This window comes from Trachinotus anak, unplaced genomic scaffold, assembly GCF_046630095.1.
Source record: "Trachinotus anak isolate AG129_WGS33_773 ecotype Australia unplaced genomic scaffold, CSIRO_AGI_Tana_v1 ptg000003l, whole genome shotgun sequence".
In the NCBI taxonomy this organism is placed as follows: Eukaryota; Metazoa; Chordata; class Actinopteri; order Carangiformes; family Carangidae; genus Trachinotus; species Trachinotus anak.
In genome coordinates, this window is record NW_027273854.1 from 380373 (window position 1) to 407087 (window position 26715).

General features: G+C 44.7%; 2 protein-coding genes and 1 pseudogene across 3 annotated transcripts; 2 read left to right on the forward strand and 1 right to left on the reverse strand.

Moving 5' to 3' along the window:
* Positions 1-681: 681 nt before the first annotated feature.
* On the reverse strand, positions 682-2683 carry LOC139609011 (leucine-rich repeat-containing protein 3B-like; annotated as a pseudogene).
* A 2189-nt stretch (positions 2684-4872) lies between these two features.
* LOC139609524 (serine/threonine-protein kinase WNK4-like) lies at positions 4873-20590 on the forward strand. The gene is given in 25 exon segments (XM_071464239.1): positions 4873-5155; positions 6329-6911; positions 10692-10864; positions 11541-11761; positions 11932-12089; positions 12165-12253; positions 12510-12729; positions 12813-13043; positions 13225-13411; positions 13532-13737; positions 14302-14375; positions 14547-14682; positions 14806-14922; positions 15394-15546; positions 15691-15727; positions 15957-16064; positions 16296-16885; positions 16982-17039; positions 17114-17232; positions 17426-17474; positions 17965-18417; positions 18853-19059; positions 19168-19207; positions 19209-19263; positions 19551-20590. Coding segments are annotated over 24 exon segments (4188 nt in total). The 5' UTR covers positions 4873-5155; positions 6329-6470; the 3' UTR covers positions 19617-20590.
* A 1996-nt stretch (positions 20591-22586) lies between these two features.
* LOC139609530 (uncharacterized) lies at positions 22587-26621 on the forward strand. 2 transcript variants are annotated; one of them, XM_071464252.1, is made up of 4 exons: positions 22587-22694; positions 23471-24198; positions 24905-25068; positions 25249-26621. In XM_071464252.1, the coding sequence occupies exons 2-4, from the start codon at positions 23500-23502 to the stop codon at positions 26165-26167; spliced, it is 1782 nt and encodes a 593-aa protein (XP_071320353.1). In that variant the 5' UTR covers positions 22587-22694; positions 23471-23499; the 3' UTR covers positions 26168-26621. The 2 variants fall into 2 exon arrangements, with proteins under 2 accessions (XP_071320353.1, XP_071320363.1); XM_071464262.1 differs by lacking the exon at positions 22587-22694 and adding an exon at positions 22819-23364.
* Positions 26622-26715: the final 94 nt, after the last annotated feature.

Here is a 26715-nt window from a genome sequence, read left to right on the forward strand (position 1 = left end):
AACCCCTGGAATCCTTGAGGTAGCTGTAGCAGTTCTTCAGATGGTCCCAGGAGTCCTGGAAAAAGGGTTTTAGGTTTTGGGAATTTTAAGGAGTGCTTGGAAAACTAAGGGGTCTTTGGTAGTTTCAGGAGTCTTTTACGAAGCTCTAATGGTCTTAATGGACCTTGAGGAGGTTCCAAAAGTCTTTGAGGACTTGGCTTATGGCTCCTTAAAGGAAGTATTTGTAGGTTTTGCTGTAGCTACGTAGCTAATGTTAGCATTACCAGCTGTTTACCTACCAGTTTCACCAAGAGCCCTCAGTCACTGTCGCATTTATGGGACAAAAAGTTATAATACGTCCTCTGAGCAGCTACTTCTTCAGACTGGAGGCCGCAGTGACTTGTATCACAAAGTGACGACATGATCTGGCCGGACTGAGGCTAGCTGGTTAGCATGCTAACCAGCTAGTGGCAGAAAAGAAGTGACTGAAATAGAAACAACATTGGTGTTTGTTTCCATGTCTGGAGACAGATGTTAGTGAGTAAAGGATGAAGTTTGATGCTGAACTCACACCATTTCTTCTAGACTGGTCATGTGGGGCTATGGGCCTTAAAGAAAATCTACAATTCCTTCAGACATTTCACTGGGTCTTTGAGAAAGTTCCAGGCATCCATTGGCAGGTTTTATGGGGCTTAAGGAGGATCAAGTAGTTCTTGAGAAGGTTACAGGTTTCTTGGAGATAGATAAAAAGGTCCTAAAGGAGGGTCCGGGAGTTCTTAAGACAGTCATAGGGGTTCTTGAAGAGGTTTAAAGGAAACCTTGTTGGAGATAAAATGTCTCGGATGAAATTTATGTGAAACTCTCCAGGACATATCGATTCCAGGACATAATCTGCATCCGTGTGGTCATGTTACATCAGTTCTTCCAAGATAAATATGAACAACATGACCTGTCCTGGTCTCCTCCAGTTGGCACTACGTCCTCTATACCTAGCGGCTCTGCAGGGACTTGAGGTACTCCATGTGTCCTTGGGCGTCCTCCTGGTTCTGTCAGAAATAGTAGACCAGGTAGGACATGACCATGGAGAACCAGAGGCACATGGTGACAAGCATCACCACGTCAGTGGTTCTCCTCACAGACAGACACAGATCCCAGTCCTCCACCAGTAAGACCAGTGGCATCCAAACAGCTCCTGCAACGCAAACACATCAAGTGAACATAACAAAGTGTAGAGAATGTAACAGGAACTTAATGTCATGAAATGAAATATTTAATTCATGCAATTAACACAATGTAAAATTAATATTACAATATTAAGGAATGCAACATACCATAAATAACAAAACATCACAACATAAACAACCTAACGTAAAGCAAACATGAAGTGACATCATCATCCACCACACTGATTGGCTGGTGAGTGTAAAGGTACAGAGGTTTGGGAGGTCAGAGGTCTGACAGACGACCTCAGTCAGAGAGGACGGGCCCAGATCCAACTGAGACCCCGACAGCCGAACAAACAAGACAGAAGTTCAGTTCGTCAGAGAATTAGTCTGATTAACAAAACCTTACAGAATCTGAGGAGTCGAGTCTGTTACATTATCTGTTCTTTAAAGAGTTTTACACTCACAGCTCCTAATGATGGTCAATATTTATCATCAATATTCAGTAAGTCCCTTTAAACTCACTTGCATCCTACAGTCACAGTGCCAGGGATTGTGTGTCAGGTTGGCATGAGCTTGCAGCCCAACAAGCGCCGCCAGGTCCAGTGCAGACAGCTGATTGGATGAGAAGGAAGCAGGAAGCAAAGAGAGGACGCCGAACCATGGAAACAACCAGCTTCAAGAGAAGAGAGCTGAGAGGAAACAGGAAACTGAAACTGAAAACTGAATGAACACCAATATTAATTTGTACAGCTGTTCCTTAGATCTCCATTCATTTCTGTTGTGTATACAGATACAAGGTGAGTTTATCACACGGTCATGCGACAGGTCAAGCAGGAACAGATCAGAGAACGAGTCGGCCGGCAGAGAACTTACCGAGTGGTAAGACAGGTACCTGAGAACACAACACACCTGAGCAGGTTGAAGAAGGAAACTGTGAAAATCAGATGTTTCAGATGGATATCAGTTTAGTCTGTGTTCACTACACAGTAGTGGACTGTGTTTAGCCTAGCTTAGCACAATTACTGGAAGCAGAAGGAAACTGTCTTCATTCGTGAAAGTGTTTAAAAAGTGAGAAAATCTGCTACACATTTACACAACAGCCCCAAACACAAGTTTTAAACTCATCTTTTCTTCTACGTTTTAGTTTTAAACTCGTCTCTTCTTCTCTGTTTCCTCCTCCTTCCACTCTCCTCCAGAGTCTTCAGCCCCTAAAACAGAGACTTTCAGAAACGCTGCTGGACCCGTTTTAGTCTAAACCTCCAGGTTGTGTTGTTGTCCTGTTTGGCGACCTCAATGTCAAGTTTGATTGGCTGTCATGGCTAAGCACCTTTGAATTTGAAGAAGATGCTGAATGCATTTGTGTGTCATGGTCTGAATATCATCTGGGCGACGTTTCAAGAAGATTAGACAAAATTTGTGACAAGAGAGGCCTTTTAAAGGTTTTTGATCAAATCAAAGATGGCGGGAATCCAATATGGCGGAAAAAGACATTAACGATGCATTGACCTCGGCTTGGCCCGAGGGCTCCAGTGATACATCGTTCGTGAAAACGGATGAACGGGTCAAAGTTAACCATTCATGTATGTCCAACTTTGACCTGTTCGTGGCGCTCTGGAGCTTGTGTCGCTTACACAGAAATATAACCTTGAACACACCACTTGAAACCAAGTGATGGGTGATCTCCTGTTAAATTATTACATTATTGGAGTATTATTACATTATCAGGTCCCTTGAAATGAAGGCTAACCTGATAATGTAATAACCTCCCGTTAATGTAATACTTTATTACATTATTGGTTAAGAGTGTATTACATTATTGGGAAATGCACTTTATTACATTATTGGTTAAGAGTGTATTACATTATTGGGAAATGCACATTATTACATTATTGGGAAGTTATTACATTATCAGGTTTTATTACATTTTCAATCCACTCAAGTGAAATTTTTTATTACATTATTGTGGTTACATTATCGGGGATTTATTACATTATCGGGTTCTACAGGCCCCTACAGGGTCATGGGCCAGAGGGTCAGGGGTCAGCTTTGTTTGTTGTCATTTCTGTCCCAGACAAAAATGTCATATATATATTGTGGTGACCCCTGTTGTTGTGTGATGGTATTGTACACCTCTGGTCAGCAGTGCTTCCTGGTGACACCTGGGCCCAGTGTTCACCAGCCTATAAAAGGCACTTCCTGTTACTCATGCCTCACTCTCCCCCCCTCTCTTTGTAGACATCTCCGGTGGTGATGGGAGCTGCTTTAGGTCCTCTGTTATCTGTTGTTTTATGCACCTTACAACACTTACACCCATGTCCACTCACACAACACACACTTCACACTGACTTACTGATTGTCAAACTCCATTGAGTGAGGGTTTTTGTTAGGAATCATAATTTTACTGCTTTGATTCTCTAATAAATATTCTTGTTTAACGTTAACATGGTGTGTCTCCCTCTTTGTCATGGCTGTGAGAGCCAGACTGTGACATTATATAAATGTCACTGTATCAAGAGTGATGTTGCCATATACGGTATGTCACCTATAAGTTTATATGTTATTATCATATATTTACATCCTCTGGATATATGGAGATATAAGTTTATAACATATATGAAATATCCATAAAAAATCTGACATTATATTCTACATTTTAAAAAAAATCCATATGGTGAATTTTTATATGGTATAACATGTTGCGTACATACATGCTAACAATATATACTTAATCTATATATGCACATTTCTTAAAAGAACATACATGTACAGATTCTATATGTTTATGTTTTTCTCAGTAATGTTAAACATGTCTCTTCACATTCTGATAAAGACTTTTGGACTCTACTGTTTATAATATCAACATATACTGACAGACTGTGGGAATATTAAAGGTTTGTACTCACCTGTTGAGGGAAGAAGAAGAAGCCTCAGTGGGCTGCCAGACTGCAGCAGGAGAAACAGATGAATCTGCTCCGGACACAGGGTTAGGCTCAGACACATCACCTGATACATACATAAATACATATTTTAAAGTATTATAAGAATTTACCTTTATTTATATGGTTTAAAATAATGTTTGAGATTATTTAAAATTGATAAAGTTAATCAATTACAAATAAAAAAGCGTGGTGAAGAGTTAAAACTGCGCTGTGACGTAGAGACAAACTAAACATATAGGGAGGCAGCGCCCTCTGCTGGACACAAGATCACATGACAACACGTAAAACATCAGTGTGTCATACAGCAAACCTTTACTCATCATCATCATCATCATCATCATCAGTGTTTATAAAACAAATAAGGAATAAAACGTAAATAGACAAAATAAAATATAAATATGTATAACAATAATCTAAATATGATGATATATAATAAAATATAAATATACAAATACAATATACATATAATAAATAATCCTACAAAGTAAAATAATACAAAAATAAATTTAAAAAAATGCATTATTAAATAATACAAAATGATGAAACAAAAATAAATACATTAAGAAAAGTAAAATGATAAGAATTATATATTATATAAGTAATAACAATTAATTAAAAAAATTATCCAATATGAAGAAAGTTATAACAGCAGAGAGAAGGGCAGTGACGTGGTGAAGGACAGCTGAGAGACGGAGAACAGCCCCCCCCCCCCCGACTGTTTCTATCAGGCAGGTGACAGGTGTCCGGAGGGCGGGGCTTGTGGCAGCTCGTGCAGTCTGCTCAGCGCTGATAGAGCTCGTGCTGTCTCTTAGTCTGCAGAAGTTCTCAGAAACAGCAGAAGAAGAAGCTGGAGGACCGACTTTGTGCTGTGAGGATGTTTTGTTGTCGCTGGGCTCCGTCACTGTCGGAGTTTTATCACTGAGCCGGACTGAGACCGGACTGGACCCTGGTTGGACCTGGACCTGTTGAATCTGCTCGGGTCAGCTGAGCTCTGCTGGTTTCTAATGTGGTTTTACTGGTTCCAGTTTTTCCGCTCGGCTCATTAAGTCACTGGCTGCTGCTGCACACGCAGTGAGTATAATAATATAATATAATAAAATATCTTACTTTGCAGTTACCTTTTAAAAACGTATTAAAGCAAATTAAAATATTAACACACAAAAGGAAGAGACGGAAGTAAAATAATAAACTGTTACAGAAAAATTGCGATAAATATTTATTGCTTTAATAATAAACATATATGTATTATTTATATTAGAAAAAATGTTAATTAATTTAAGTATGGTAGAATATTACATTAATAGTAATAATGTAATACTGTAATACTAATACTAATATTAAATAAAATGAAATAAATATGCAAACAAAGTAACCCAGTTAAATCAAATAATGGAATAATAAAATAAACTTAATTTGGGGTTTTAAATAACACAAACCTGTCTGTACATAATAAATAATATAAATTATTGATTATAAAAAAAGTCAATAAATACAAAAGTCTAATCTGTAAATCATTTTCATTTTGTCTTTTATTCTGAAACACTTGTGACATCTGATCTGTAAATACATTTTACTTCCTCACATGTCAAAATAAAAGCAGTGGAAAACAGAAACTATTATTAGTATTAAGATTAAAGACCCCTGTAGAGTTAATAAAAACTAACCCTTGTCTGGTTATTTGTTATGTATTAGTTATATATTAGTTATATATTAGTTATGTATTAGCTATTTATCTGTTATGTATTCATTATTTATTAGTTAGTTATTAGTTATGTATTAGTTATTTATTAGCTCTTTCACAGTGTCACTTGTCTCAGTTGAGTCAGGAGCTGCTGCTCGTTCAGTCTTATTTCACTTTCACTGCAGCAGATCAATACACCATCAATGATGTCACACAGTTCCTCGTGTCTGTGTGTGTATCAGGAACAGTCTCAGGTGTGAGACAGGTGTGTCCTGACTCCTCATCATCATGTTCTGTACCAGCAGAGATGGATCAGAAACCTGGATCAGGTGTATTCTTAAATACCTGATCAGAAGCGGGACACTCATGTCCATGTAAGCACAGTTGGTGTGAGGAAGTCAGCTGCTCCTCACCTCAGCTGATCTCAGGTCAGTTTAAGTCTCAGGTAGATACTGAACGTGGACAGACCGACCTCACTGCTTGGTGACTCGCTGACTGTCTCTGTTTGTCCGTCGTCCTCTCAGCTCATCACCTGATTAATTAAAGCTCATGTGATGTTTCAGGCTGACGCTCGTCTGGACGACTCTTCCAGCTCCTCCCACTCCTCTGACAGTGAGGGACTTGAACCGGCATCACCGAGAAGACGACACATGAACTGCACCCACATCCTGGTGAGGAAGAGGAGGGGAGGGGAATTTGAACAGGATGCTGCCCTGGACGGCTGACGACCGAAGCAACAAAAGACCTGAAGAAGAAGAGAAAGATAAAGAAGAACAAGAACAATTAGAGGAGGAGGAGGAATCCCTCCTTTATCTTCCTCTTCCTCCCATTACCATGACAACCTCAAAGGACAACCCTGCGGCCCAATCAGAGGCTGCAGTGAGCCCTCCAGCCAATCAGGAGGTCACCTCAGACTCGGGGGAGGAGACGGGGGCCACGCTTTCAGACTTTAACAGGGAGGTGTTACCGTGGCAACAGAAAGTGGAGGAGGAAGAGCGAGATGAAGAAGAGACGCAGGCGGTGGCCTCGTCTCCTGACGGACGATTCCTCAAGTTCAACATCGAGATCGGACGAGGATCCTTCAAGACAGTTTATAAAGGTCTGGACACAGAGACCACGGTGGAGGTGGCCTGGTGTGAGCTTCAGGTAACACACACACACACATTCTGTTGTGTTGGACACAGGTTCAAACAACAGTTAAATTGTGTGGTGTGTCAGGTGTGTCAGATGTGACAGATGTGACAGGTGTGACAGGTGTGTCAGGTGTGTCAGGTGTGACAGATGTGACAGATGTGACAGGTGTGACAGGTGTGACAGGTGTGTCAGGTGTGTCAGGTGTGACAGATGTGACAGATGTGACAGGTGTGTCAGGTGTGTCAGGTGTGACAGATGTGACAGGTGTGACAGATGTGACAGATGTGTCAGGTGTGTCAGGTGTGTCAGATGTGACAGATGTGACAGATGTGTCAGATGTGACAGATGTGTCAGGTGTGTCAGGTGTGTCAGGTGTGACAGATGTGACAGGTGTGTCAGGTGTGTCAGGTGTGTCAGATGTGTCAGGTGTGTCAGATGTGACAGATGTGACAGATGTGTCAGATGTGACAGATGTGTCAGGTGTGTCAGGTGTGACAGGTGTGTCAGGTGTGACAGATGTGACAGGTGTGACAGATGTGACAGGTGTGACAGATGTGTCAGGTGTGTCAGATGTGACAGGTGTGACAGATGTGACAGGTGTGACAGATGTGTCAGGTGTGTCAGGTGTGTCAGATGTGACAGGTGTGACAGATGTGACAGGTGTGACAGATGTGTCAGGTGTGTCAGGTGTGTCAGATGTGACAGGTGTGACAGATGTGACAGGTGTGACAGATGTGTCAGGTGTGTCAGGTGTGTCAGGTGTGACAGATGTGTCAGGTGTGACAGGTGTGTCAGGTGTGACAGATGTGACAGATGTGTCAGGTGTGACAGATGTGACAGGTGTGACAGGTGTGTCAGGTGTGACAGATGTGACAGATGTGTCAGGTGTGACAGATGTGTCAGGTGTGACAGATGTGACAGGTGTGACAGATGTGACAGATGTGTCAGATGTGACAGATGTGACAGGTGTGACAGGTGTGTCAGGTGTGACAGGTGTGTCAGGTGTGTCAGGTGTGACAGATGTGTCAGGTGTGACACTGACTGTCCATCAGCTGATCAGTAGGTGTGCTACAGAGAGACTGTGATTTGAAGCTCCGCCCCTGAAGCTGAAGAGGAGCAGTCTGATTGGTCAGTTTGTATCTGACCTCTCACAGTCACTGAACTTGACTTGGTGCAGCATTCAGGTGTTTGAGTGGAGTCTGGAGTGAAGCTGAATGTCAGTCACAGTGACGACGACCTGCTCTGGTCTCCTCAGTGAGACAGGTCGTCCTCATGTTTCCGTGAGGAGCAGTGATGTCACAGCCTGGAAGTGATATGTTCGATTATTGGTCTGAATCAGCTCTGATGAAGCTGAACTCCATGATCTCAGTATCAGCTGACTGATGCTGCTGTGTGTTTTTAATGATCCTTAATAACCTTTTAATTAAAGTCAGGCTTGTCGTTGTGGTAACAGCTGCTGTCATCAAGGTAACCAAATGGATTAAAGAGAAACAGAGAAAAGTGATCAGAGCAGATTAAACCTACAGACCTGAGGAGAGGCTGAGGAATGAAACCTGATCTGCTGCTGTCACAGGAAGTACAGATCCATTTTTACAGGAATTTTCGAAATAAAAGGTGCAACATGCTTCAGAATAAAAGCAGATGAGGAGGAAATATCAAAGAGCGCAGACAGAAAGAGAATTTAATATGAAACTGAATCATCAGTTATGACAGGGGGAGTTCATGTACTGGATGATTTAAAGACAATAAAAGCTGAGCTGAGGTCAGTGTGAAGCATCATGGGTAATCACTAACACTTTATAATGGATGGAGAGATGCCAGCAGTGAACCAGTGTGTCCTCTGTTCTTTGTTAGAATCCAGGTCACAACATTTTCAGCTTGTTAAACCTCCTGTGGACAGGTCACAGTCAGTCACAGTCATGTGACCTGTCAGAGGATGAAATCTGTTTGACAAATTTTATTTTGACAAAAATAAAACGTGACACCAAACTTCTGAGGGTCTGAAGCAGACAGTTAAAGGTTGCAGACTGTGTGCGGAGTCCTGTGAGGACTCAGACCCCTCCCTGAAAACACTGGACTGGATGATGCTCTGGAGCTCTGTTAGTCCTCTCACAGACCAGCAGCTCACTGTGACTCTGGTCCGGTTTCTGCAGGAAGTTAAACACTGCACCTGTACGTCACCTGTTCTGAAGCTGTGTGTGTGTGTGTGTGTGTGTGTGTGTGTGTGTGTGTGTGTGTGTGTGTGTGTGTGTGTGTGTGTGTGTTATCTGAGGTCACAGTGTATCTGAGCTTTCGGGCTGATTTTATACTTTTATTGCGCGATGACGCCGCTCTGAGCTCTGATTGGCTCAGAATAAGGAACCATCACCTTAGGTCATATATTTGGAGGGAGGTCGGTTCTTCAGGTTTAGTGGGTTCAGTTTCAGTAAATATTTAATTTAATTTAATTTAGTGAGGGTCCTCACAAGCAAAGAAAGGTAAACGTGTGTGTGTGTGTGTGTGTCTACTGTTATCAACATCAACCAGCAGCCGTCTGTCCAATCAGATTCTGTGTACTGTACGACAAACTGCTGAGTCACTGTTAGCTCTTTATCTCACACACACACACACACACACACACACACAGACACAGTTAATGGGGTCAAAGGTCAGCTCTGTGGTGATCTTCCTGTTGTGTGTTTATGGTTGTTAAAAGCACACATGTCACCTGTCCTTCACTCCCATTGGTCAGCAGCAGTCAGGTCCTTCAGCCTGTAAATTACAAACACACGTTTTACACACATGTAATTTGTTTGAGACAACCTTTATATTATATTATATCCCAGTACGGTTGCAGCCTGCAGACATTACAGTTCAAATTCAAGTTCATCACAACACTATTCCCTCAGTATGTTTGCGTTTACACTCAGACTGTGATTTTTTTCCTAAGAATTAACATTAACACAACAACAGACGCTAAATGTCTTCACCCTTTCACAGACTTGTTCCCAGCAGAGCTCGACCATGTGGCGTTGAGCCAGCATGCACAAGACCAGGACCCTGATGCTGGCTTTACACATCATTACTTTTATTATTGACACCCACTGTGACGCCTCACAACAACCCAGTCTCCTTCAAACTGCCTTCATGTGCAACAGCAAAGATATTTTGAGGAAAGGTTGTGATGACAGGATCAGCTTCTCTACTGGGATTGTTTTGATAATGTGTTAATATGTTGATACTGAGAGTTTCAGTCAAATGTGTTCATTAATAACCAGATCATGTGGGGTTAACCTGGTTTTGCAACATGTTGATGATCAGTGAGTTTGTGTAAATATGAGCCAACAACACATAAGATCACTTCTCATATAAACTATGACTTTGTTCTGTTGTAGCCCACTTTACTGTGTTCACCTCCCACTTTATATATATATATATATATATATATATATATATATATATATATATATATATATATATATATATATATATATATATATATATATATATATATATATATAATATTCCATATTATTATTGTTTTATGAGAACACAGTTTAACTGGAGGAATGATCACATGTTCATGGACATGCTGTTGATTTCCCATCATGCTCAGCAGTGATGTGAGACGTTTGTATGTTATCATGTCAGCAAATCATCAGCTGTGTGTTGTCACAGTGACTGTATGAGGGCCCAGTGTCCTTCAGAGTCCAGGTTTTAAACCCAGAGTCGACTCTCAGCTTTTTAATCTGCTCATCCCTGAAGCATCAATAAATTTATTCATGTACTAATTTATGACCTTTACCCTGTCAGACCCATCGCCTGAACAAGGCGGAGCGTCAGCGGTTCTGTGAGGAGGTGGAGATGCTGAAAGCTCTGCAGCATCCAAACATTGTCCGATTCTTCGACTCCTGGAAGTCGACACAGAAGGGCCACAAATGCACCATCCTGGTGACAGAGCTCATGACATCTGGGACCCTCAAAACGTGAGTCCAGAACCAGGATCTGCAAAACCTGCTCAGATTTGACCTGCTATTTTAGCTTTCATATGTATTTTAAATATATGTTTTAATTATTTTTAAATTGACACCCACATCATACAAACACTACAGGTCCCAGTGTCTTTTCATTAGCTCTTCCATAACAGGTTTGTACCAGCCAGGCTCTTCTTACTGGCTGAGTGGATATTAACACTTCTAATAAAACAGTGGCGAAGTTAAAATAATGACCTTTAAACCTGGTTGACCGATTCTTTGCAACTTTGTTCTTATTTCCAAATCCCTGTTTTTGTTTTGATAAAAAGATAAACTTCATTGATCTCATGCAGGAGAAACTTTTGTGTATTAATGTTACAGCTCTCGCCTGGTTTGTGTCTCTTTTCCTCCGTGGCTGCTTTCTCTAGTGTGATTCCTCAAGGATCCATCCTAGGTCCTGCTCTTTTCTCCCAACAGCAAGCAACCTTGATTCCAGAATGCTCCACAACATCTTAATTCCAAAACGCCCCTCCTGAACTTTAGTTCCTGAACACCTCATGCTCATATTAGTTCCTAATCGTCTCATAAAATTGTAGTTCCGATAACACACTGCTCTAATTTCAGATCTCTGCTATGTTTTACCTTCTGAACCTCACCTGAGCTGATCAGGCTTGTGTTTCCTCTGCAGGTACCTGCGCAGGTTCCGTCAGATGAAGCTGAAGCTACTGCAGCGTTGGAGTTTCCAGATCCTGAAGGGGCTTCAGTTCCTGCACTCGCGCTGCCCTCCTATCCTGCACCGAGACCTCAAGTGTGACAACATCTTCATCACTGGGCCCACCGCCTCCGTCAAGATCGGGGACCTGGGCCTCGCCACACTAAAGAAGGCCTCGTTTGCCAAGAGCGTCATCGGTATGACCAGTGTGTTCAGAGAGCCAGCAGGGTGTAAACAGTCCTTAACCCCTACTTTACTGTCAGCCTTTAATAAGGTCCAAGCTCTAAATCGCAGTCAGACAATGGATGCAGTTGTTTGAAGTTGCTTGTGTCATTGTATTTCATACTGTGTCTGGTGGTGTGTTTAGGGACCCCGGAGTTTATGGCTCCAGAGATGTATGAGGAGAAGTATGACGAGGCTGTTGATGTTTATGCCTTCGGGATGTGCATCCTGGAGATGGCAACCTCCGAGTACCCATACTCTGAGTGTCAGAACGCTGCCCAGATCTACCGCAAAGTCACCAATGTAAGGCTCCGCCCACCTGAGTGCTGTCTACTTCCTGTTTTTGTTCAGATGTTTGACGGTGCGCTTATCTCTCAGGGAATCAAACCAGACAGTTTTCTCAAAGTTAAAGTCCCGGAGCTGAAGGAGATCATTGAGGGCTGCATCCGAACCAACAGCAGTGAGAGGTGATGACGCCACAGTGCAGCTTTTACCTCTGACCTCTTCATTTAAAGGGAAATTCCAGCTTTTTTCAACCTGCGTTTTATAGACATTTGGTCATTGTCACTTCATGAGACATGCTAACTCAGAAGCTTGGGTAAACAAGGACTCCCATGTACCTCAGTATTTCTAACATCCTGGCTTCAGCCGCTGAGGACAGATAATGTTGTTTGAATCTCTTGCTGTGTACAGGTGATCATCAGTCTTTGTTTCGTCCCGCAGGTTCACGGTTCAGGACCTGCTGGACCACCGGTTCTTCCAGGAGGAGCTGGGGGTCCATGTGGAGCTGGCTGAGGACGACGACGGCTCGAAGGCGGCGCTGAAGCTCTGGCTCCGGATGGACGACAACAAGAAGCTTCACGGAAAATACAAAGACAATAACGCCATCGAGTTCCTGTTTGAGCTGTACAAAGACGTCCCCGAGGAGGTGGCCCAGGAGATGGTACCTGATGACATCATGGTGATGACATCACCTGACAGGTGACGGGTAGAGGTATCTCACCTCTCTCTCTCTCTGTCTCACAGGTGGTGCTGGGTTTTGTGTGTGAGGCGGACTATAAGCTGGTTGCCAAGGCAATCAGACACCGAGTGACGGCCATAAAGCGTCAGCGGGAGAAACAGCGGCGCCTGTTGGAGGGAGCTCTGAACCGCCATACAGGCACTGTCATCGAGGAGGAGCCTGACCGCACGCCCCAACTACCTGACCCATCCAATCAGAGACCTGTACCTGCCACAAGCGCGTCTGCTGGGGGCAAGGTAGGCACTCAGGTGTGTTTGAGGCTGTTCCTGTGGTAACAGTCATGAAACACAGTGCCTCCTGCTGGCGGAGTTCACTCCTACAGCTCAGTAAAAAAGTATCTGATAACAAAACAGAAGCAGACGGAGGGTTGGTGAGTTTCAGACGCTGTGAATGAACTTCTCTGTTCTGAACTCACAGCAGGACGCAGCAGCTGTTTCAGCACCTGCCCCCCCCGGGATACAAGCCCCACCCATGACATCATCAGCGTTGTCTGTGAGCAGCAGCCTGGTGGATTCTGGGATCAGCAGTTTTTTCAGTAGGACGGAGGGGGACAGAGACGAGGACGACAAGGCAGCCAAACACACCTCGTACTCCTCTGCTACATGTGAGGACACTCTCTCTGTTTTATCTTAATATTTCACTTTTTATTTTTTATTTTTAAACTGAAGTTCAGTGTTGCACCTTCACATTTAAATGTCTCACTCTCCTCTGGTTGCCATGGCAGCGGACTGTGAGATGGACAACTCCTTCAGCTCCTCAGGTGTCGCAGAGAATGTTGAGGCCACACCCCCTCCTGTCACAAACCCCACCCCTGTCCCGTCGGTCTCAGCTCCTCCTCCAGTGGCTCGGGAAACCCCTCGCCTTGAGGCTTCCCTCCATCCAAGGGCTCCATCCAAGGCTCCGCCCCTTCCTGTGCTGCGTTTCCCCAAGGTAAGCCGTGTGTGTCGGGGGGGGGGGGTGTTCGAGTTTTAAATCTGAAGTGGGGATTTTACAGACTGTGATATTTATATTTATGTAATTATTTACATCATCAACCATGAGAGTGAAGCTCTGAACCAAACATGTCACACACTCTAAAAACTCTGTCATGAAACAGCCATAGGTTTGTACAGAAAGTAGAAGCTCTTATTTTGAAGAGCCCCTATAACTTAAAATGTGGTCATGACAAACGAGCGTCTCACTGAATAAATAAATGTGGTGTAGCTGTGACATCGAGTGAGTGGAAAGGCAGCAGACCTGATGTCAGTACGGTTTGACCTCCTCTAGAGGGCGACACAGGTCTGTCTCTGACACAACACCTCAGCCTCCACAGGTCTGTCAGATCAAACTGATCAATGACTGTTAATCAGACTCACTGCAGACCAGAAAAACACCGGACACTTTGTCCCTTTGAATCATGGGAAAGATTCATCAGGAGACCCTCAGGTAGACCTGGACCAGGATCAGGTCAGTCTGACCCTTCTGACCCTGCTCGTGTCCTCATGTTGTCTCCAGAGCATTGCTGTGTCCCATAATGCCGAGCGACTGTCATCTGGATCAGTTTGTGGTTTCTCCTCACCTGTTGACAGGTAACACGCACACGCACGCACACACACACACACACACACACACACACACACACACACACACACACACACACACATTAAATCACATTAATCTATTTTGGCTTTTTACAGAAGTTTTTACTTCACATTTGAAGCTTCTACTTTCTGTTGTCATGTCTCTGTTTCTTTCTGTAGCTACGCCTCTGATGTCACCTCAGGTTTGAGTGACGGAAATGATGGCCAATCAGATAAGGGCAACCAGGAAGCAAGCAAAAGGGCAACGACGAAGCAGTTCAGGAGGAGAGCGAGAGCTCGTCTGAGAATCACAGGGGTGAAGACATGACTCAGTGTGACCTTCATTCACTCATTAACCACCACAACCCTGACACTGTGTACACATACTGTGTGTGTGTGTGTGTGTGTGTGTGTGTGTGTGTGTGTGTGATGCGTTCAGGTGTCAGACATGGTGGACCGGGTGGTGGAGTGTCAGCTGCAGACTCACGACAGTAAGATGGTGACGTTTAAATTCGACCTGGACGGAGACAATCCAGAGGACATCGCCTCTGTGATGGTGAGGAGCAACAGCCAATCAGAGCACGGTGCTGCCTCAGGTGTTCTCAGGTGTAGCTATAACTAGGTTACCTTTGAAAAGAGGACTTGTTTCTTGGATTAAACTAATAAATTCTAAAACTGGAACCAGTCCAGACCATGATGTGACGGTGTGCTGGAGCACACCTGAGCACACCTGCAGCCAGGTGAGAGGTTAAACCTGTGGAGGGGTAACCTCACTCTTTACATTCAGCATTATTCAGTGCATTTCAACACTGGCATCAGTTAAAATATAAAACCAAACTAAATCCAATGAGCTGAAGAAAACAACAGTGCAGTGATGAAGTCACAGTATCTGGTTCTGGTTCTGGTTCTGAGACATGAATGAAACTCATGTGTTGATCAGAGATAAAGTCCCTGCTGTGACCTTGTCACTAAACAAAGCTTTATTTTAAAATGTATGCATTCTGTGTGTGTGTGTGTGTGTTTTCAGCTTCACAGAGACTTCATCCTCCTGTCAGAGCGGGAAGGATTCATCCTCCGCATGTATGACATCATCACGAGGGTGGAGTCAATGATGCATCAGAGGCCAGCAGACAGTGACAGACTGTCTCACCTGACCCCCTCCTCACCGCTCAAATCCATGGTGCGTGTGTGTGCAGTGATATTTTTCTGATTTCTGGTCTGATTTCTGATTAACTGATTTTTTATTGATAATTCTCAAATTGATCAATCAGTTAAACGGCTTTTCAGCTCAACAGTAAACTGAAGTTTCTGGTTCTCTTTCCAGGGCCTCTCCAGAGCTCTGTCCTCATCCTCACTACCTGGTAAAGAAGGGAGGAAAAAGGGGGACGGTGGAGGGGTGGGGGGTTGGGGTGGTGTTTGGGGGGGGGAGGCACTTTGACACACATGTTCTGTCATTAATGTTCCTGATTTGTTTCATGGGCTGTGTTTTGTGATCGTGTTGATGACGCTGAATCTCCACTCTGACTGGTTCAGTTCATGTTTACACGCCTACGACAAACAGGTCGATTCATTCATTCGTTTTCCCATCAGACATGGATGCTGACCCTTCCCCCTTAAATGGTGTAGACTTCCACATCGACCCTGAGGCCACGCCCACCATCAGGCCGCTGAGGTCACAGTCTTTTCACACCTCATCAGGTACATGAACACACCTGTTGAAGCCTCTGAGTTGTTACTGCAGGTGAAACACATCCTCTCTTCTTCTTCTGCAGACTAATGTTCGCTCAAATACAACTAACACAAGTGTTGATGGATTTTTGATTCTTTACTGTTAAAAAAACATAATAATAAAATCTATTATAACGACATCGAGTGTATAACAGGTGAACCTTCTCATTATTTATCTCCCCTCTTCTCCCTCACCCCCAGCTTCCTCCCATCAGCCCCCCATCTATCCCTTCCAATACCCCTACCCAGACTCCCCCCTTTCCTCCTCCCACCTCCTTCCTCCTCCTCCTCCTCCTCCTGCTCCTCTCTCTCCTCCACAGTATCACCTCCCATCTACCCCCTACTCCCCCTACACCGCCCCATTCCCTGCCCACGGTGCTGCCCCTGGCCTCCACCGAGTCCACAGTAACCCCTCCCCCCCCCCCCCACCATCCACCTCCTCGGCTCCTCCCCCTCCTCACTGGCCCCCCCCTGACCAGCCTTTCTTCACTCTGACCAACATGCTCTCTCTGGCCATGAGCATGGCCCAGTCCTTCATGCCCCCACCTGGGACCCCAAACCAGGGCTTTATCCCACACACCCACCCCCTGTCTCCACCATTCTCCTCCGCCCAACCCCCCCTTTCTCCCCCCATGTCTCCATCCCTGAGCCATAAACTCCACCCCCCAACACAAGCCTCCCTCTCTGCTCCGCTCTCCCCCCAACCGCCCTACAGCCACTTCCCTCAGGCAGGCTCCGCCCATGACAGCCAGCAGGGGGCGTTGCCTGGCCGGACTCCTGACACGAAACAGGTAGGGCAGGAGAGTCAGGGTAGAGGATTAGACTGACCCGGTTTCTGTTCATTCATTCATTCCCTCATTCATTCATTCACTCGTTCATTTATTCAGTCATTGCCACGTCACAGCCCAGTTCAGATGAAGGTCGGCTCAGCTCCGCCCCCTCATGGTGAGTCTGCTGACATCACAAAGTGACATCACACCAGACTGAACAGACACACTGATCATTAATCTGGTTTACAGGTTCAGAGCCTGACAGCCCCAGTGTTCCCAGTCTGACCGGTGCCCCCACACTGACCAGTGCCCCCACACTGACCGGTGTTCCCAGTCTGACCAGTGCTCCTCCATCCAGTCCTCACAGAGTAAGATGTACAGATGTTTGTTTTTATGTTTATTGTTGTTTTTCTTTGTGAGTCACTGGTTCTTTACTTTATTACCTTTGTTTTAACATTTTCTGTCTTTTACTTTATTTAATTACTTTTTATTTCATGTGTAAAAGCTATAAATGAATTAAATCCTCATTATTACTATTATGATGTTCTTCCTCCTGCTCAGGTGTCTCCCCCCGTCTCCCCATCACCTGGACTGTCTCCCCTTCACGAGGGTAAGAAACGACTCACTGTGTCGTTAACACTGAGCAGGAAAATGAAACAGGATCCTCCGACACCTGGAGACACCTGGGGACTACCCACTGTTAGTGTGTGTTCCTAATAAAGTGATCGATGGTCTGAGGATGTTCAGGCTGTACAGAGGCTGTAGTGACCTCTGACCTCCCCTCCACTGTCCAATCAGAACAGAGTGTCACAGACACCAAAGTTTAACTGACATGTTCATGAAGTTTCTTCCAGATTCACACCTGATGATTTCTTCAGGTCTTCATAACCATAAACCCCCCCCCCCCCCCCCCCCCCCCCCCCCCCCCCACACACACACACACACACACACACACACACACACACACACACACAGACAGTGAGGCTCGCCTCCCACTTTGAAAACTTCTGCTTTGGGTTGTAATAACTCCACCATGTTTCCTGCGGCGCCACCTACAGGACAAACAGCCACTCACACTCTGACCTTCTGTCTTTTTACAGTGAACAACCTTTCAGTCCTCACTGTGGGTCGTTTCCAGGTAACGCCCTCTAAAGACATCACTGCTGTCCGTCATCAGGAGCCCCGCCCACTAAATCAGGCCACACCAACTTCCCACTCCCCACCTCCCTCCGGGCCAAACCAATCAGAGAGCTCAGAGAGCAGCACGGAGGAACAGAGCGAATCTGAGAGCAGCATCACCACGGTGACGGTCTCCCCATCTGGTGGTCACCATGACAACCCTGGAGGACAAGAAGACAAGATGAGGAGGGGCGAGGAGGAAGAGGAGGAGAGGAGGAGGAGGGGGGGTCAGAGGCTCAGTGTCTGTCTGTGGGAGGGGTCAGCCAGCAGCCCCAGCTTCAGCCAATCATGGAGTCGCTCTGCACCCTTCAGCTCTGACGAATCAGAGAGCGAGAAAGAGGAGCTGTGGGAGGAGCTACAGGAGCTCCGTGAAAGGTGATTGGTGGATTGTTCAATCATGGAGAGAGAGAAATTTCAAAATAAGAGACTTCTGAAAATAATTGGACCTGAGCTCAAAGATTTACACAAAACATGAAACTTTCACTAGGTTCTACAAGTTTAGGTTCTGTTGTAGTTCTGTTGTGGTTCTGTTGAGGCTTTATGTTCTCAGTTGAACGTCCATGTGTTTCAGTCTCCTGATACCTCAGGAACACCTCGAGGGAAGTTCTTCAGATTTGGCACAAATGTTTACTTGGCCTCAACTGATCAGCTTATAAATCAATGTAATAAGCTTAATTTATTAGAATTAGATAAAATGTATTATTTTGTCAATAATAAATTATGTAAATTTATGCAAAACAGAACTTGTTCAGTAAAGGCCTGAAGAGTTCAGATCAGTACACTCCATGAATCCTTCCTCTCTCTCCCAGGACACCTGACGGAGGTGCAGAACTTACAGGCCAATCAGAAGCGAGAGATCGAGGAGCTGTACCTGAAGATGGGTAAAGCCCCGCCCCCTGGTATCGTCTCTCCAGCTGCCATGTTGAACCATCGCCAACGTCGCCTCTCCAAGGGCGGAAACTACCCACCTGCTCGCAAAAACAGCCTGCAGAGACTGGACATGCTGTCACCTGCAGGTGGGAGGGGCACTGCAGCCTGTACACAAACACACAACAGCAATACCGGGAAGATAATTACAGGAAGTGATGACACGAAACATCCCTGATGTTGTGTTTGTGGTTCAGGCATCATGAGGAAGAGCTCGGTCAGCGGCGACAGCAGCGGGCTCTCAGGAGCGAGCAGGGAAAGGAGTGACCTTTGCCCCTGAACACACCTGCATGGTGAGTCACACCCTCACCTGATCTAAAACCAGTGCTGAACTTGAAGGTCTCAATGTCTGTTGGAGAGAGAGGGAGGAAGACTTCATGTCTTTCATCTCACACGTTTCAGTTTTTAAACAACATGAAACATTTGTTTTATAAAATCATCATTTCCACGTTTGTTTTTCTTATTAACGTTTCTAAAGTTCATCAACATTTCTAAAGACTTTTCATAAACTTGCTGCAGATTATTAACACGTACATTTATGAGAACAACCTCTACCCGCACTGACTCTGGTTCTGTTCAGACTCTCAGATCCTGGTTCAGACCAGAGACTGAAACAGAGACAGTTGGGACCTGGTCTCTGATGTGAACCTGGTCACAGACACTGTTTCCTGTCTGGGTCCAGGGGTCCACAGGTGAGGGCAGGTGTCAGTGCAGCTGATGGGACATTCCAGAGGAGGAGGTTTATCACAGTCTGTTCCCTCTGCCCCCTGGTGGTCACAGAGGTCACTGACTCCACCTTTAGGTCCAAACCAGTGTTGTCATGACCTTGAAAATGAAGATCACTGATTGGTTGGTCTATAGAAATAACATCCAGGTAGTACAACACCAGGTTGTAGTGATGCGTAGACTGCCACTGGAGAGATTAACCTCTGACCTCTGACCTCTCTCCTCCAGTGACAGAGAGTAGCAACTGACTGAAGACATGGAGACGACCTGTGATGAGAAGGAGGAGGAAGAAAAGGCGAGAGGAAGAGGAGCGAACACACGTCACTTTATGATCAAAGCTGCAGACACATGAAAACATTTTATCCAAAGCGTTGAACTGAGTTTAGCTTCACTCTGATCTCTGTGTTTCACTGTTACTATATTTCAGCTCTTTGAGCCTTAACGAGCCTGAGCCAGCTACATGAGAGGACGTCTCCGTTTAACATTGATTCCCTCGTGAGCTTTCGCAGGTTTAATATGAACAAAGCTTCAGACACAGGAGTCACAAATGGACTGAGAGACCTGGATCTGGTCTGAGCTCTTCATCCTCCTCTGACTCTGGGTTTCTGCATCAACACACCTCATGAGAACCACACAGCTGGTTTTACACCTTATATGTTTGTGTTTTTTTGTGTTAGTGTTAAACTTTGAGGTGCAGTGTTGCTCAGGTATTGGAAGTATAACAGAAAAGTTTCAGGTAGAGTCTCTGAACCTGCTCCTGCTGTGTCTGTGAAGGATCTGCAGCTGTTGAAACTTTGTGTGAAACTGACATCAAATCCAAAGTCTGAGGATTTATTTCATTTCAGTTTTTAAAGTTTGAATTGTTAAAATATTAAACCTCAAATTTTAAAAGTTGTTTTTTGTGTTTTCTGTCAAATAAAAATGATCTAACATGGTAGAATTATAAAAACATTGTGATGTTTAATTTTCAAGTCTGAAAACAAACCTGAAACCTGGAGTTTAAATGATAACGTGAGTGAATGGATTCATTTTAATATTGGCAGCACAAAGCTTCCACAGAATCATCTGGGACAATATTATTGGTCAGTTTTATCTCATCACTGTATATGTTATTAGTATATGCTCAGTGGCTGCTTGATTAGGTACACCTGTAAAATCTCCTATAATCCAGCACACCTGTACCTTTACAGAAATCAGATTTATTGACAGAGGTATTGATTATTGATTACTGAGGTGGTAGTTTGCACAGGTGCGCTGCTGCAGCAAAGGGACTTGAATAGATTAAAGGATGAAGTCCAGGCCTACAGACAGACAGATGGACCGGCAGGTAGACAGGTGACGACACACAGGTAGCAGACGATCTGACCACTGACCAGGAAACAGGTTTAGACTCCAGGGGGAGATGAGGGACACAAGGGTCAGGTGTGTACGGAGGCAGGTAAGCTCTGGCGAGTGGAGGGTGGGCAGCAGGTGAGCAGGAGGAGATGGGGGCAGGAAGAAACTCTGGGGACATCTGGTGGGGAGAGGGAGTATGACAGGAGGGGGTGGCAGTCTCACCTCGTCCTGTTCAACACCTCTGTAAGTCATGAGCCTCAGCTGCTGTTACCATGGAGCCAGAGGTTGTGGCAGCTGGACAATGTCTGTTGTCATGGTGACTGAATTCAGCTGCAGATTCTGTTTGTTAGTGAAATGCACCCTGGGAGTTGTAGTGAACCCCTCTCTCTTCAAATCTTCATGTCCACAGCTTCTTTGCTTTGACTCTATGTTGTGACTGAAGCAGTTTGATGTTGAACTGAGTCACTGACTGATGAAACTTCTCTCACTCCAGAGCTGCTGTGTTAGCAGCAGATCATACAGGAGTTCCTACTAAAATGTTTGGTGCAGTCTGTGGGGACACACCTGCTCAGTTCCAGTCACTCAGGTGTTTTCTGGTCTGCATGGATGAGACCTCTGGCTGCTCAGGTGTCTGACATCAGGTGAAACTTAGGCTCTCACACTGAGCAGCTCTACACAGCCTTCAACAGGAGACACAGCGTGACAGGAGCCGGTGACAGAATACGGTTCTAAATATAGAACAGTATTCTTCCTACACTGTCTTATGACAGGTGTGTGTGTGTGCACCAAACACCTGTTGCCACATCTCTTCCAGATTCACCATCAAGCACTAAAGCACTAAATGTTTCTGAAGAACAAGAGATGTGGGAAATAAAGAGGATCAAAGTCCAGGTTCAAGAATCCTACAATCCTGGTGGAGTCAAAGACCCAGAGACGCTGATTCTCCAGGTTCACACTGTGCCCAGTGGGTCTGTACAGTGAGCTCATCACACTGAGCGAGGCTCAGACCTGATCTGTTGTTGTGGAGGTTTCTATAAATGGAAACTCAGACACTTTCACTTTCGGTCTTGTGTAATCAGCATGAGGCTGATTTCGTGTTTCCTCCTGCTGACCTCCTGCCTGCTGGACGTTATACACGTTGACTCCTCACACTTCATCACACACCACCAGCCTCAGACAGCTGCTTGCTCCTCTGTTGGTTGGAGAAGAGTCGGAGGGGGGAGGAGCTGGTGTGTGATGAACAAACCCTCCAATGTCATGTTCTCAAACCTGCTTCAACTGTTGACAAATATTTTAAGAACCTTTTACAGAGTCAAAGTCACAAATCTGACCCTGGATTCAGACCAGACCACACCAGACCAGACCAGACCAGACCAGAACAACCCCCCATGACAGGCAGACCAATAAACACTGTAACTCTGGGGGAATGGTTATGATTACTGTACAATGAGCCTCTGATTTATTAGTTTCCATTTCATAACAGTGTCTGCTGTTCCGTCCTTAAGCTGCTGGGAGCCAAATGTGTCCTCAGAGACAGACCATACTTGTTTGGGAGGGGGGTGGGTGGGGGGAATTCCTGCAGGCTGACTCACACAAGAGGAGGGTATCAGTCTTCTGGTAGCTGACGGTCAGAGCAGAGCCTTTTCTCAACACTTCTCTGGAGGTGAGACGACAAATGTACATGTTTAGTTAATGATCTAGTTTCTCTTCACATTTACTTTACTGTGAAAGTAAAAATATACTTTAGAACCAATTTTCAGGAACAGGGTTAGTGGCAGTCTGGAAAATTTCCACGGACATAAACATGTTCAGCTGCTGTGTGTGTCCACTGATGACCGCTGTGATATCTCTGTGTAGTGTTGTGAACTTTGTGTCTGTGGTGACGCACACAGAAAAAAAACCAATAAATCCAGACATAACGATCTTTTGTCTCTGGTGCAAACAGAACATTTCCTGCTGTTGCTCCTTCACATTAAAAGTGTCTGACTGGTCAATCAGAGCAGGAGAGCAGAGAGGATGAAGATGTTAGAGGAGGAAACATCAGAGAGACTCAGCCTCATGTTGGAGCCTCAGTCAGACCCAGACTCAGATGAGGAGTCTGTTGAGACCAGAATCACAGACTAGCAGACGGATCAGAACCATTAGCATAGTTAGCATCTTTTATTTGTTTATGTTTATTTTTTGCTTTTGTTAGCTTGTAACTGGCAGTGGCTGACACAGTGTTAGTGGTTGTGCTAATGCTGACTCTGGGTCTCTGTGCTGACAAGGTTTCAGGTGTATTTAGCCACCTGACAGTCCAGCAGCATGTCTTACTGACAGCGTTCACTGTTACAGTCAGTTTTTCTTTGTAAAATATCGTCTCCATTATTAGCAACATGCATTTTAACTTTCTGACATTTGACTTTACTCTGAGTAAGTTTTTATGTGACTTTCTTGTAGACCTGCTGACCCCTCAGTGTGATCTCAACATGGATGCTGCTGATGAGCTCGTAGATAAAATCTTCTCCTGGGTGGAGCTACAGAAGAAAGGTGCAGACAAGTTGAAGAAACTGGCCAATGAGCTGGAGGAAAACAAGAAGAATGTAAACGTCACGAAGGTTGTTGGCAGCTCAGTGTCTGTAGGTGGTGCAGCTGCACTGACAGCAGCAGGTGTAGCAACCTTCTTTACCGGAGGGTTAGCGATACCTGTTCTACTTGCAACAGGAGCTGTAGCAACAGGGGCTGGTTTGGTTACCAATGTGAGCGCTGATGTTGCAGATGCTGTAGTATCAAGTCGCACCATGAAAGAAGCTGAAGAGATTTCAGAGAGGATCCAGAATATTGAGAAGAAAATCCAGAAACTCATGGAGTCACTGACAGAGGAACAACAGGCCGGGGATCATCTTCCTCCTGAAGATTATGTTGTGGAGCGAATCCTGAGAGCGATGGCCAAACGCAACGGGCTGCAATTACATGATGACAACAATATCATCACTATGGTGTTTGGTTTGTCCCAGCGTCAGCTCTCTGGGAAGGATGTAGGTTTAGGTGTCCTGAAGAATTCAACACTGGGTCTGAACCTGTTTTCACAGTTTGTTCTAAAACCAGCAGCTAAACAAGCAGGGAAGGCTGTGGCTTCACTGGCCATTAACATTGGAGGAAAAGCAGCAGTGAAGGCAGCTGGACGTGTAAGTATCACAGGAAGTAACAGGTCTGTGCCAGGCACAGCAGGGGGCACTGCTTCCTGCCTCATCAGTGACTCAGAGGTCACAGTGAGAACTAGGCCCAATCCCAAGGTCCCCTCTAAGCCCTGAACCTTCACAGACTTGGTCATGATATAAATAAGAATGGGACAGGACTTGGTGACGCATCACGTTACCTTGACAACACCTCAACATGTTTCTTACTGCTGTAGGTTTGGGTTGTTTGATTTTCCATTTTTATCTCCCTCCCTTTTTCTCCCGTTTATGTGAAGGAGGCAGGTGAGGCACCTGCATTTATTTTGGTTCTTCTTTCAGTTAAGTCAGTGAACGGAGTCAGCTGTGCTCACCATGATGCCTAGTTCTACCTAAAATAAATAAATCTGTCAGACTGTTAATTTTTGACTGTAAACTTACCATTTTTAACATTTCCCTGGTAACTATTGAAACTCCGTGTTTAAGAACACATCAAATATTTCCCTCAGACAAAGTCTGCAGAAATGTGGATTTATAGGAGTACATAAATATATTTCTGCCTTATTGAAGCACATATTGCTCAAATGTTGTGACTCCTGGGTCACAGGATGAAGCAGAAAACAGCAGCTGTCCAAGCACCGAGCTCTACTGATCACAAAGTCCAACATCAGATTGAGAGGTTCCAGGTCTCGTTGTAAAAAGTGTTTTTCTTCTTCAGATTGCAGGAGGAGCAGTTGGACTTGTGATTTCAGTTCCTGAGCTGATCATCAACTGTAAAAACCTGGACAACTGTGAGACCGAAGCCAGTCAGAGTCTGAGAGAGAACGCTGAAGCCATACGAACGGCTTCTGAAGAGCTGGAAACACAACTTCATGAAATTCAGTGAGTCTGAACATCAACATTATTTAGTGTGTAATGACTCCATCAAAGGTCGTATCTGTCCAGGAGAGCAACTCTGAAACATCTCATCATTATAAGATAAGAAGCATATTGGGAGTAGACTGTGTTAAAATGTTTGAAATGAGGCATCTAAAATATTTATTTTCCTAATTCTTCTCACAGGAAGGTGGTTCAGAGGTTAGCCAGAGTAAAGCTCTGCATTAAAAACCCCAACAGGAGCTCAGATCAAAGGAAAGAATTAATAGAGTTTGCAATAGAAAACTGTCAGGATGAAGCTGTTCGACAGTGGCTCAGAGAGAATTCAGAGTCTGAGGCTTTCTTCTATCTCGTGGACGTGTTTTATTTAGTCAAAAAAAAGCTTGATGAGGAACAAGAAGAAGAAGAAGAAGAAGAAGAAGAAGAAGAAGAAGAAAAAACCGTTGACATCACCTTTGTGGCTCATGGATCAATCAGAGACAAGAAGATCCCAGCCAGTTGTCTGCTGCCTCTGCCCACCATCACTGACGTGCTCCTGTATTCTCCCTGGAACTGTGTCATCAATAGTAAGGTAGCGTATGGTATTGCTACAGGACTCATACAAACTCAGCACAGAGCTTTTTACTGTGTGAAAAAAGACAACTGTCAAATTCCTGATGCAGGACATCGTCCCAAAAAACTGCCAAACCACTGGAACTCAATGAAGAGAGCTGGAGCTCAGAGGATTCCCAACATCATGGTCAGTCCTCTCAGACTCCCAGGGGATGGAGCATGGAGGTGTTTTATATCTCTCACAAGAACACATGGTCAACCAGCGAGAAGCCGCATCGTCATCCCATTCATCTTCCCAGGTTCTTCAATAAGAATCCCGTTCTTCGTCGTCACCTTGGCCCTGTCTCTGGCGCTCTTCTTCTACAGGTATAAAGCCACCATCCATCTGGCTGCCTGTCTGGGTGACAGATCTGCTAAAGAGAAGTTTGGCAGGGAGTTTCTGGAGACACAGTATTCCTACACCATCGGCAGCACAGCAATGACGTCTTCAACAGACATGTTTCCCACCAGACACCCTGAGCTGTACAGAGCCTTTGAAGCTGTGTTCCATTAGACACGTTCAGTGTGTCTGATTAATGAAATCAGTGCAGAAGCTTTGTACTGTAAATCCAGTCTGAAGTCTTCAGGCTGGATTTACACTTTAGTTATGATCATCTGGAGATGACTGATTCAAATTATCTTGGTTTCTTGTCACAGGTTTTATGTTTGACGTAGGTGAGCAGGACTTTAGCCAATAGCACGTGTGTGTCATGATTTTACCATATTTGTATGATCTGGGCTCCGCCTGTATAAAACAGGGACTCCTTCTCTGGTATCAGGTCTCTTCTCTGGTTCTGTGCCTTTGTTAGGTCTCTGAGCTCTGCCCTGTTTTTCTTCTAGATGAGAAGTTTGACGATGTATTAACTTTAATCTGTTGTTATTCTACCATTTAGTCATTTGCTAAACTTTAAATAAAAGTGGATTGTACTCTGAAATGGAAAAATAAAGCTGCTGTGTCAGGCAGGAAATCACAGTGTGGATCATTTCTAGATGTGACATGTGAACTCTGCAGACAAACATTCACCTGTCATGTGTCAGCCTCAAACATAATATGCTATTGCT

Coding starts and splice junctions, on each gene's coding strand:
- LOC139609530 (XM_071464252.1), top strand. CDS start 23,500: ATGGATGCTGCTGATGAGCTCGTAGATAAAATCTTCTCCTGGGTGGAG. Junction 24,199..24,904: donor CAGTGAAGGCAGCTGGACGT/GTAAGTATCACA, acceptor TTTCTTCTTCAG/ATTGCAGGAGGAGCAGTTGG. Junction 25,069..25,248: donor ACACAACTTCATGAAATTCA/GTGAGTCTGAAC, acceptor TTCTTCTCACAG/GAAGGTGGTTCAGAGGTTAG.